General features: G+C 53.3%; 1 protein-coding gene across 1 annotated transcript; it reads left to right on the forward strand.

Moving 5' to 3' along the window:
• Positions 1-6,986: 6,986 nt before the first annotated feature.
• Positions 6,987-10,670, forward strand: APLNR (apelin receptor). Its single transcript, XM_037838932.1, has one exon. It carries the CDS (start codon positions 7,278-7,280, stop codon positions 8,418-8,420), a length of 1,143 nt encoding a protein of 380 aa, XP_037694860.1. The 5' UTR covers positions 6,987-7,277; the 3' UTR covers positions 8,421-10,670.
• The last annotated feature ends 1,253 nt before the right edge of the window (positions 10,671-11,923 follow it).

Here is an 11,923-nt window from a genome sequence, read left to right on the forward strand (position 1 = left end):
ATGCTAAGTCTTTGAGACCCAGCACTCACCTCCGTGCTCACTGGCCACATTTCCAGTGCTCAACAGCCACATGTGGCCAACGGCCAATGTACTGGGGGGCAGGTTGAGCTCTTGAGTGGCCCTTTATCAGCCATAAAATGGTTGTTGACTTTTCCAGCCTCTTCTAATTTGCACCCTACGACATTTTAAGGTCTTTCTCTCCCATCTCTGCACCTTTGCCCACACTTCCTGCCTGTGTGGAATTCTCTGCAGGCTGCTGGGCACTTTGCCTCTACCCTCTTGTTGAATCTTCACACCAGTCCTATGAAGTAGTTACTACAATGACTCCCATTTTGCAGGTGTGATAACCAAGGCTTGACATGAATGGGTTCCTTGTCCAAGGCAATGTGACTGATAAGTAGCAGCACCGGTATCCTGATTCCAGCACCTGGGCTCTGAAGCACTCTGCTCCACAGAACGTCACACTTCTGAATGAGCTGTGATGTAGCCAACTGAAATGGGAATGAATGAGTATTTGCTCATCAGAGGTATTTAAGAGGCTGTTGGAGGGCTGTCAGATTGGCGTGCAATCGAGAAGACGTCTGCACCGGTTTGGGGTGGAGGAGGTAGATGGAGGATGCTCTCTGCAGCTCAGTGAGCCTGGGATGCCTTCCCTTGCCCAGAAAGGGCCTACTCCAGGCAGCCTAGATGGGGCCCATGGTCTCTACTGCCTGCCCCTGCCCAGGGCAGATGCTCGATTTCCTCCTTTTTCAACTGTGCAAGGCTCCAGCCCTCCCTGTGCAGCCTCTGGACTGATTGTGTTGATCTTCTCCCCTGGAAGATGGACCTCACATCCTCCCATTGTCATTGCTGATACAGTACCTCATTAATTTAGACTCACTGTAAATATTTTTGGCAACACCGCGTTTCTCTCCCAAAGGCTGGTCGGGCTGGTGTGAGCTGGGCCAGGGTCCCATTTGCCTCTTCCTGACCTCCTTCCTGCCGCCACTCAGCTTCCTGTCCTGCCGCCCCTGCCCGAGCCCCTCCTCTCGGCTCAACAAAGGCTCCCAGGAGACAGGCTTCCTCTGTACGGGGTCTTCAGGGGTGGGAGGGAAAGATGGGGTGGCTCAGCGGGCAGCTGGGACACCTATAGAATCCCTGTGCCTCTCTGAGCCTCGCTTGCTTCATCAGTAAGGTCGAGTGTGTGGACTCGATAGTCAGGCGTAACCTTTCCACCATCAAAGCCCACTTGGCTTGACTTCCCGCCACCCCCATCCCCCCTGACTGAGTTCTCTTTTTGGAAGGATTTTGTTTATGTAACCCACCCCGTTTATTAAACAATCATTCATCTTCTCATTTTTAATTCATCAAAGGCATTCTTAGTGGCATGAAGTAAACAGGGTCACCACCCCCAGGAGTTAAAATTCAAGCTCCAGGGGCCAGCCCTTGACATTTAGAGAGCCTCGGTTATCTTACTATGGGAGAAGACATGCCATTTCAAAATATTTATGAAATACTGATGCTGGCCCTGGGCTACCTCCTCTTCTCCTCATTACCGTCGTCTGGGGTCTAGGACCTCAAACTTGGGAATCAGTGACGTAAATGAATTTCAGGAGACTTTCCAGTTACAGGTGAGGGGAACCCAGCTCCCCAGCCTGTTGTCTTGGTGAAGGCCTTGACTGCTTCTGAGGTTCTAGAAACTGGTCCTACTGGCTGGGGTGCCTTTTATCAGAGGCCCGCAGTGCACAGTGCCCTGGGCTAAGAAATGGGGGTGGGAGGTGGGTGAGTGTGGGTGAGGGGGTGGGAGGGGGTGGGGAGGAGAGCAAAGGCTTCCAGACCCCCGTGGCTCTTGGTCTACCTCTCGGGGACAGGAACAGGTAGGTACATGGAGGGAAGAATGGATTCTGATCTGATCCTGCCCGTCCATTGATCTGCTCCACTGAGAGGGGTCAGTTTGCCTCTGTCTTTTGACCTCTTTAGCAAGAAACTTAATTCTCCAGCTACTCCTGGGGCCATGGCTACAATTCCCAGAATCAAGGAAAGCAGGACTCAGCTGGTCCCATGCTCTCACATACAGGGAAGGAAATCGAGGATCAGAGAAGGGGAGAGTGTGGTCCAGGGCCACACAGCAAGTGAATCACTCAAGGTTTCAGCTCCATCTCCCTGACCCCAAGAGACCTTCCTAGTCTATCCTGGCTGAAAATGCCCCTTTCTTTCATTCTCCATCTCATTACCCAGTTTAACTTTCTTTGCAGTGCTTATCACTAGCTGAGTCCGTGGCCTTCATTTATTTGTTCGTGTTTTTGCCTCTAGAATGTAAGCGCAGAAGAATGGGGACATGGTCTGAATCGTTGTGTACCCACCTAGTGCTTATAACAGTGGCTGGCACAAGGTGGCTGCTTCATAAATATTTGCTGAGTGAGTGAATCAGTGGCCAAGAGGGAATTGGGACTTAGGTTCCTGGCTCCCGGGCCAGTGGGCTTTTGGGCATTCTTTGTCCCCAGAGCCCAGGACCCCGTTGCCTGGGAGTTTGACGTGGTGCCAAATGGCCAGAGAATGAAGGGGGAGGGTTGAGGCGGCTCTGCTTTAATTGTCAGGAGGCATCTGGCCATTTGTTTTTGGTCAGATAAGCTGCTAAAGTGGGTCTTGTGTGTGTGTTTAGGGCTGGGATGGGGGTGTGTGGCTGGAGAAAGGGGAGGGGGAGTTCCAAATTATGGGCTGGGCAGCCAAGTTTCGTTCTGCCTCCTTCCCTCCCCTCCCCTCCCCTCCCCTCTCCTTCCCCTTGGATAACACCACCAGCTGTTAGGGACACAGCTGCGGCTGCCTCCTGGGAAGGAGAGAAAAGGGCCCTGTTACCCGGGGTGAGTTCCGAAGCTGTGGAGTTCAAAGCAGAACTGTGAAGTGAGGAGGCAGGAGCGGAGAGCTGGGAGGGAGGAGGTGAGAAGTCAGCAAGGGGCAGGGAAGGCAGCGCTTTCGCTTTGATGTCCACAGCCCAGAGCTTCTGGGTGAGGAGGTCCCAGGCAGAGAGGTTTGGCTTTCCCCCACCTTGTCCCGAAGCTTTGGAGAGATCCAGTTAACCACCCCTTCCTGTCCTCCACAGGGACAGGATGCTTATCTAGATCCCATGCACATAAGCGAGTATGCGGGTGCAAGCCCATGCACGTGTGGGCCAGCACACGCGCCCGCCCCATGCACACACTTACTCCAGGACTGCTCACCAGCACCTGCGGGCATCAGGCTCAAGCAACCACACTGTGCACACACAAATGCTGCACTCACGAAGTGTGCACAGACCCACACATCCACAGGCCCAGGGTCAAGCCAGTCTCTGCTTTCCAGGCCAGGAACAAATCTTGGGGGCAGCGAGGAATGAGGTCTATTGAATCCCTGACTCCAGAAGCCTCCAAGCAGTCTGGGCTCGCCTCAAAGGGTGACGTGGCAGGCTTGGGGCACTGTTCTGCCAGGAGCCATTCATCTCAGGCTCCTCACCATGCCCTGAAGAAATCATCCAGGAGAGAGAGGAGTCCCCGAGGAGACCCACTTGGGCCTCTCCGGGGCAGACCAGCCCCGAGGAAGCTGCCCAGCAGCCCTGCGTTAACTGCTGGTTTGCCAAATGGCTCCAGATAGATCATTCTGGTTCAACTGAGCAAAAAGGTGTCTTTGTTAATGCAGTGGACTAGCCCCCGGGTGAAGACCCAGGCTTCCCCAACCGGCTCCTGAGTGAATGTCTGTCTAAATCTTTAATTCAACAGATATTTACCAGGCGCCAAGTTGAAGGGAACAGAAACAAAAGGCAGGGTCATCCTTCTACTGGTCCTACTAATCTTTCATCTTCTCTGTTGGATGGTGCAACGTGGGGTGGTTGGGACAGGGAGGTTGGGTGTCAGGCTGGGAGGAGTGAGGCTGCCATAGCTGGGGGACACTGGGCCCATCTGGCTCCAATTAGCTTTTGGCTGGAGGCTGTATCTTATCAGCACTCTATGCCCTCTGGCCCCAAACAGTGGGTCCCAGGCCCCATTTCCAGTGAGTTCTTCCCAGGAGATTAACTGCTTCTTTACTACCTCTGAGGCAGAGAGCCTGGAGGCTGAGAACTAGAGAGATGGATCCACATCTTCTCCCTTGCTGGGTCTCCAGGATCCCATCTGATACCCGGGACCCAAGTGGAAGCAAGTGGAGGGAGGGAGAATGGGACCTGGCTTCAGGGACCTGGCTCCCCTCCCTCTATGTTCCTTGCTACTAAGGGCATGGGGTGCATGCATTTTTCTGGAAAATCTGGTACCATCGGGGGGACTCAAACTTGGCCTTAATCTTCAATGTCCTCAGTAGAAATTTTTATTCATAACAAGGCCACCTATTGTGATCTGACCCGAGCCAAACTGTTCCTGCAGAAGTCTTAGGTAGAAATTGCTACTGAAAGAGTTTGACTGAAAGCTAACCATTTTCCCCAACTCGCTATTGGGTAATGATGAAAATCATTTGCCACCTGCACAGACTTCTATTAGACCACATGCAAGCAGGCCCCCGACAGTTCCTTCCACGTGCTCTAGGGACTCCCTGAAGCCCGTCTCTGCGTTGTTTAGGGTGTCCCCATTCTGCAGACAGCCTGGATTCCAGAGGTGGGCTCTGTTACCCTCCCAGCTGGCAGCAGGCAACTAGGAATCCTCATTTCTGATGGCCCCACACGGGTCAGTTTCTGGATCAAGCCTAGGGTGCTAACTCCAAGGGTGCAGACTTTGTAGCCAGTGGGGAGTGCGTCTCAAATATTTTAGCTAAACTGTTTTTAGTTTCACCCAAGAGAGCTCACTTGGTAGTATATTACAGGTATCCTGGCATTGTCCCACATTTCTATCATTTAACAGTTGATAATCCTCCAGAAGTGATGAAGCGGTGGAATTCTTTTCTTTGGGAGGAATAGTGGTACAGGTCACGGACTCCAGACATTTCCAGTTCACACTTTAGCCCTGGGTGAGCTTGGCAAAGTTACAGCACCTCCCTGTGCCTCAGTTTCCTCATGTTTAAATTCAGGCTTATGAGAGAACTACTTCCTAGTGTTGTGCCGAATTGAAAGACATAATAAATGTCCGATCCGCAGTAAGTGCTCTGTCCTGTAATTTTCATGAGAACCATTGACAGGTTAATCATTTCCCACTACCTTTAGGCTAAAGGTCACCCTAGGCTCTCAGGATCTTTCTTATTTTTCTCTCCAGCCTCCTATCCTGAACCTCCCATTGGAACTCCATCCTAAGTCTGCTGCCTTGCTTGTTTTCATTTCTCTATCTTTGCACATTATTTTCCTCCCTCTGCTCTATCCTCCTTGTTGTTCTCCGACCTTCTATTCTTGGCCAGCTCCTACTCAAAGGGTACCAGCTGGGGGCCCGAGGACATGTTTTCCTTGTTCTGCCCTATTTTCTTTTTATTGAATTAATTTCCCAAATTTACGAATAAGGAAATTTCTCAAAAAACATCCAGAATTTGAAATTCTCCTGAAGAATGAGAAAGAACTGTAATGCTGGGTTCCCCACTTCTGCACAGCAACCGAAGGCTGGAGCTGGGGAGGCCATCTCGTGATGGAGGTTGCTTGCTTCAGTTTGCCACAGTCTCCACTATTCCCTATTGCCCCAAACTGGCTTCTTAATATATACACACTCAGCCTGGTCCCTGTGGGCATTTGGCTCCTAGCTTTGTAAACTCTTTGCCTTGGATGTGGCCAAGACTTACTTCCTGATTTCGCTCCATATCACCCCTGCCCAGCTTTCGGTGACCTTCCCCATGTAGGGGGATGGAGGAAAGAGTGCATATTCTTTATCTTAACTCACGCCTCTTTCTTTCCTCTCTGGGCAAAGGTCCTAGAGAGGTGATCAGTGGGGTAAAGTGAGTTTCTATGGGACTGTCCACAGCAGCTGCCCATTTCCGTGCCTCTTCCTGTGGCCACAACCTCCTGACCTCCATGTGATCTTATTATACAAAACCTCCTGATCCGCAAAGAGCAGGGAAAACCAGGAGAGGAAAGGAGGAACCTGGCAACCAAAATCTGTCTACACCCTCATCACATAGTACTGCATACTCTTGTTCCTCTGGGTTCAGACTCCTCTCTCTACCTGCTCCCTAATTCCTCTAACCACTTACTTGCTCATTCACTCAACAACCACTTACTGATCACCTACAATAAGCCAGGCACTGTGTTAGGTGCTTGGAGAGGAAGAAAAGGAAATAACTAAGAGTAAAAGAACTTACCCTGCGACCTGGGGCAGGACATCTATCTTGTCGGGCCTCGGTCTCCCCACAGGTAATGACTTTTTCAGGGATGCTTTTGTCTGGGATTTCTTTCACCCTGCGACTCTCTCCTGGACCCTCTAAAACTTCCTGTGCAATCTGCCAACTGCAATTTACTGCTGGCTTCTGGATTCTAGAGAAATTCCCCTGTAACAGTGTCTACAAACCACAGCGCTTCCCAGAGAGAGGGACAAGGCTGAGGGGTAAAGGAGGGTGATGTGAGGGGTGGAAAGAGGGTCCTAGAGATCAGCCAGGTTGTCTGGGTGGGGCCTGGGAACCCAGGGGGCAATGAGGGGCCAGACCTGCCTGCTGGGAGGGGCTTGCCAGATGCTTGGCCTGTCTTGCGAAATCTCACACCCTCTCCTTCCCCCCCACCCATCCTGGCTCCAGCTTAGGCTGGATTTCAGTCTGCATAATTTGACCCATTTAGAGGGGGATGGGAGGGGGTTGAGAACCGGAGGGTGGAGAGGACTGAGGAGGGAGTGCCCCAAAGAGTAGGCAAGGACAGTGGCCAGAGGAAATTCCCAGGGGTTGGGACAGAGGCTGGCCTAAGGTGGGTGGCGGTCAGAGGGAGGAGGCGGTCCTGGAGGAGGGCAGGCCTGCAAACCACAGATAACAGTCTGCCCAGCACGGCAGGGGTCAATTTGGTCCACTTTGCCCAGGGACAAGAAGGGAAAAAAAAAAAAAAAAAAAGTGGGCTGTAACTTAAAGATCTTAAGACTCACAAGTGAGGGGCTGGTCTGGAGGTGGGAGGAGAGAGTGACAGCCAAGGAGGAGACAGAGACTCAGGAGAGCGTAAGGAAGCGTCTTCTTGGCTGAGGCTGGGGCGAGGCGGGAGAGGTTGGAGGGAAGTCTGCAGAGGAGAGACATCCTTTGGGGTCTGCAGATCTTCTCGTGCTCTGGGAAGTGCTTTGTGCACTTAGAGGCACCTCCAGCCCTTCCCACTTTCCAAGGCTCAAGCTGGAAGCTCGGGGTGCTTGCTGAGTTGGCGACACAGCCACCGAGCTGGTACCCCCTTGCCCAGCATGGAGGAAGGTGATGATTTTGACCACTACTACGGGGTGGACAACCAGTCCGAGTGTGAGTACATGGACTGGAAGTCCTCCGGGGCCCTCATCCCTGCTATCTACTTGCTAGTCTTCCTCCTGGGCACCACGGGCAACGGGCTGGTGCTCTGGACCGTCTTTCGCAGCAGCCGGGAGAAGAGGCGCTCGGCGGACATCTTCATCGCCAGCCTGGCCGTGGCCGACCTGACCTTCGTGGTGACCCTGCCGCTGTGGGCCACCTACACATACCGGGACTACGACTGGCCGTTCGGCACCTTCGCCTGCAAGCTCAGCAGCTACCTCATCTTCGTCAACATGTACGCCAGCGTCTTCTGCCTCACCGGCCTCAGCTTCGACCGCTACCTGGCCATCGTGAGGCCTGTGGCCAACGCGCGGCTGAGGCTGCGGGTGAGCGGGGCCGTGGCCACAGCCGTCCTGTGGGTGCTGGCCGCGCTGCTGGCCGTGCCCGTCATGGTGTTCCGCTCCACCGGCGACCTGGAGAACACCACCAAGGTGCAGTGCTACATGGACTACTCCCTGGTGGCCGCCTCTGGCTCGGAGTGGGCCTGGGAGGTGGGCCTGGGGATCTCGTCCACGGCCGTGGGCTTTGTGGTGCCCTTCACCATCATGCTGACCTGTTACTTCTTCATTGCCCAAACCATCGCCAGCCACTTCCGCAAGGAGCGCATAGAGGGCCTCCGGAAGCGGCGGCGGCTGCTGGGCATCATCGTGGTGCTGGTGGTGACTTTTGCCCTGTGTTGGATGCCCTATCACCTGGTGAAGACGCTCTACATGCTGGGCAGCCTCCTCCACTGGCCCTGCGACTTCGACCTCTTCCTCATGAACGTCTTCCCCTACTGCACCTGCATCAGCTACGTCAACAGCTGCCTCAATCCCTTCCTCTACGCCTTCTTCGATCCCCGCTTCCGCCAGGCCTGCACCGCCATGCTCTGCTGCGGCCAGAGCAGGTGTGGGGGTGTCTCCCACAGCAGCAGTGGGGAGAAGTCGGCCAGCTACTCCTCGGCGCACAGCCAGGGGCCTGGCTCCAACCTGGGGAAGGGTGGAGAGCAGGGGCCCGAGAAATCCATCCCCTACAGCCAAGAGACCCTTGTGGTTGACTAGGGCTGGGACCTGAGAGAAGCCTGGTGCCCTCTGCCCCTACCCTGCTCTTTGCCCTCTGAAAATCAGGTATAGTGACTGCACCTGCACCTTCCCTCTCGCACTTCACTCCCACCCCTTATCCCTGCCCCCTACCTGGGTCTCGCTGGCCTCTCACCTCTAATTGACTCTTTTTCCAGAGCTTTGCAGTAGGGGGCAAGGATCTGAGCCTGCAGACCCACCCTCAGCTGCTTAATATCTGCGAGGTGCACAAATCTCTTTTCTTAACTGCTTGGAGCCCCAGTTTCTCTATTTGTATAATAAGGTGGTAGTCACATTGACCCTAAAATGTTGATGTGATAGTCCTTGGCTCAGTAAAATTTAGTTTCTTATTATCTCCAGCACTCTCTCTTCCTTTTCAGTTTTCCCTTTACCTCTTCCGCCCTCTCCTTTCCCTCTTTCTTTGCAATCTTAGCTTTGAATCCTTACCTTCTGGCTCCAAACCCCTCTCCTTCAACTGGTCCCTGTCCCTCCATCCCAACTTCTCCCCCTTTTACCTCCTCCCTCTGAAGGGCTCCTAAGGGTTAAGTATCTGGAAGCTTGCAAAGACTGACCCTGTTTAAGCTCTTTATCCTGTTGCCTGAGACGCAGAGTTAGGGAATGGGCTGGGGTGGGGATGGGCTGTGTGTTGGCAAAGAATTAGCTCTCCAGCCCCTGGAGCTGGGAGCTCCAGAACTTTCCCTAAAATTGGATCAGTTCACTGTCATTTAAGGCCCTTGGGCTAGAGCCATATCCAGCTCCTTCCCAGAAGGTGCCTTACCTTCCTGCAGCCCCTCTTTGACGGTGCCAATTAGATACACTTGCTGCTAATTTCCTCAGACTCTTTTAATCGATCCTCTATCTTCTGTGGGATTGGAAGGCCATGGGACTGGTGAAACCAAGGACTCCTTGGTTTCATTATATGAATGGGAAGTTGGGAAGGGAGAAGGGAGAGTAGAGAAAGAGGGGGAGGAGAGATTTCCCTGGGTTTGGCTTATACACTGCTTGGCTCCCCTCCCCATATCCTCATCCCTCCAACTTTCTTTGAAACTGAGCGGTGGGTCTTTCCCATGTCTCTCCAGCCCACCCTTTCATCCCAGGCTGTTTTTCTTGGGCACTGGTGCTTCTTGGTGCTGAGAGTCACTTTCGTGGGGTGGGGCTGCTTGCTCTTTGCCTTATGTGGGTAGAAGCATGGGTGGGCTTACCCAAAGAGCAGTGCTCCCACGTCACTTGGATGAACCACCCTCCCACCCAGTTCGTTCCGCCCTTCACGCAATATCCTTGCGTATGGAGGCAATACAGGATAAAAATGTGTGCACCCCCCACTGGATTTGGGGGCTCCAACGGCTGGTCCGTGCTTTAAGAGGGAAGGCTGTGTTTGTGCTGGCTTCTCTACAGGGACATCTCTTCCAAAAGGGGCTGGCATCCAAGGCTTGGGAACTTCCTCCTGAGCTGGGGCCTTCCCTAGTGCCATGAGGGAGATAGGAGCCTTGTTAAACGCTTCCCTTGGCCCCCTTCCCAGCCTCCCCACCTTGCTTCGAATTTATGAGCCTTTCCCTCATCACTCTCCCTTTTCCCAGAGCCAGTGGTCCGATCCCTGAGGAAGCCACCTCTTTGCTGTGGGGTGACAATCACAGGATGGGCTTGGTCTCGCCATCAGGGTTGGAGCTCTTGGCTTCTCCTGCGGGTTGGGGGGCTGGGACCATGGTGGGGCTGATGGCTTGACATCCATGCCACCAGCGAGGCCTTGAAGAAGTGGATGGCGGGGGCTTTGTGAGCTGGGGGCAGGGCGTGCACATTCTGGGTTTTGTTCTTGGAGGGCTTTGGACACAAAGACAAGACGTGAGCTGTGCTGGCAGGGAGAGCCCAGCTTGATGTAAATGGATGCCTGACCGTCCCTGGGTGCTGAGCGAAGAGGAAGGGGAGGGGGCTCCTTGCAGCTTAGTCTCCCCACCACAGGCTGGAATCTCCCACAGGCTCACTTTTCCTGCCCAGGGCTGGTTTCAAAGCCTCCTGTCAGGACTGGAAGAAGCTTCTAGAGAGGAACAGTGTGCCCCTGAGGCCGTTCTGGGGGACCACCTGCAGAGACTTCCTGCCTGGGGCTCACTGGGGGTTCGGGAGAGAAGGCGGGCGACGCTGCCACTGGGTGCCCCCTCATCTCCCACCTGCCCCTTCTGTGCTATTTTCTGACCCTGTTAGTCATTGTGGTTCAACAAATAAATCAGTTTTGTGTTACTCTTGTGTCGAAATCTTCCTCTCACAAAAGTGTCTTGGGATAAGGAATGAACCCTCAGTTTTCACACGTTACAGTGGGGTGGAGGTGGGGTGAGTCTGGCTGGTGGGGGAGGCAGGAGGGAGCAGTGGGAACGAAAAGGGGGGAGTGACGTGGAAAGCTGGAGGGGAAGTGAGGGGGAGGGGAGATGATGGGGGAAACAGACCAGGAAAGGGAAGGCTGGGGCGTTAGATCATGGGAGGGCATAGAAAATAAAGGAACGGGGGAGCAGCCAAGTTTAATGCTCTGAAGAGCTACAGAAAAAAATGAGCACATGTTTTGGAGTCCAGAGCACAAGTCTGGGGAAAAATACCAACATTTCTTCCTGTGGAGGTAGACCTAACAGTTTCATCATTCATTCATTCATTCATTCCTTTATTCATTTGTCATCCCCAATTGACTCGTTCATTGATTTAATATCGAGAGGGCATCCACTCCATTTGAATCTAGGCCAGAAGTTGGAATCCCTGGTCTGTTGGGACAGAGTCATTGTGGATGTTTTTGAGAATAGCCATTCCTGGATCTCACCCCTCCCTTTGGAATTAGAATCTCCTGGACTGGCCCTAGATGTTGACAGTTCCAAAAAGTTCCTTAGATGATTTCAGGGGGAACCAGCTTTGGGGATAGCTTCATCCAGCCATATTCTGCCCAAATCAAAGTGGGTGAAAGAGTCTAGAGAGTCCGAAAGAACCAGCCCTGCAGGAAGCTCCACTTTGGGAAGGAAGGATGATATCTGGGGGAAACACTCAGTCCAGAGAGGTTCACCATCTCCAGCAAAGACCTAGTAATGCTTGCAGAGGACCCAGAAGCTATCGCTACAGAGAAGGGACAGTAAGGAGAGAGCTGACATTCATTGAGTTCTAAGTCTGTGCTAAGTGTTTTCCAAGCACCACTCCACTGAATCTTTGCAGTTGTGCTCTGAGAGGGGCACTTTTTAAAAACCTATTTTGCTGACAAGGAAACTGAGGAACAGAGAAGTTAGGCCCCTTGACCGAGGCCACACAGCGAGTGTGGGAAGAGCCAGGCCTGGGACTGGCTGAATCTGCACAGTTCCAAATCCCATGCTCCTCACCGTTGCAGGGCCAAGCTTCTCCCAGAGCACTACGAGGCAGCACAGGAGAATTGGGGGGAAAAGTGGTGTCTCATCTGTGAGGTGCCTGGCACTTATGGAGAATGCTTCCTGAACGGCGGCTGGGGGAGGAAAGGGAAGGAAAAG

The sequence above is a fragment of the Choloepus didactylus genome, chromosome 6, assembly GCF_015220235.1.
Source record: "Choloepus didactylus isolate mChoDid1 chromosome 6, mChoDid1.pri, whole genome shotgun sequence".
Taxonomy (NCBI): domain Eukaryota; kingdom Metazoa; phylum Chordata; class Mammalia; order Pilosa; family Megalonychidae; genus Choloepus; species Choloepus didactylus.

Bases quoted from the DNA above. Each gene is read 5' to 3' on its own strand.
- APLNR (XM_037838932.1), top strand. From the start codon at position 7,278: ATGGAGGAAGGTGATGATTTTGACCACTACTACGGGGTGGACAACCAG.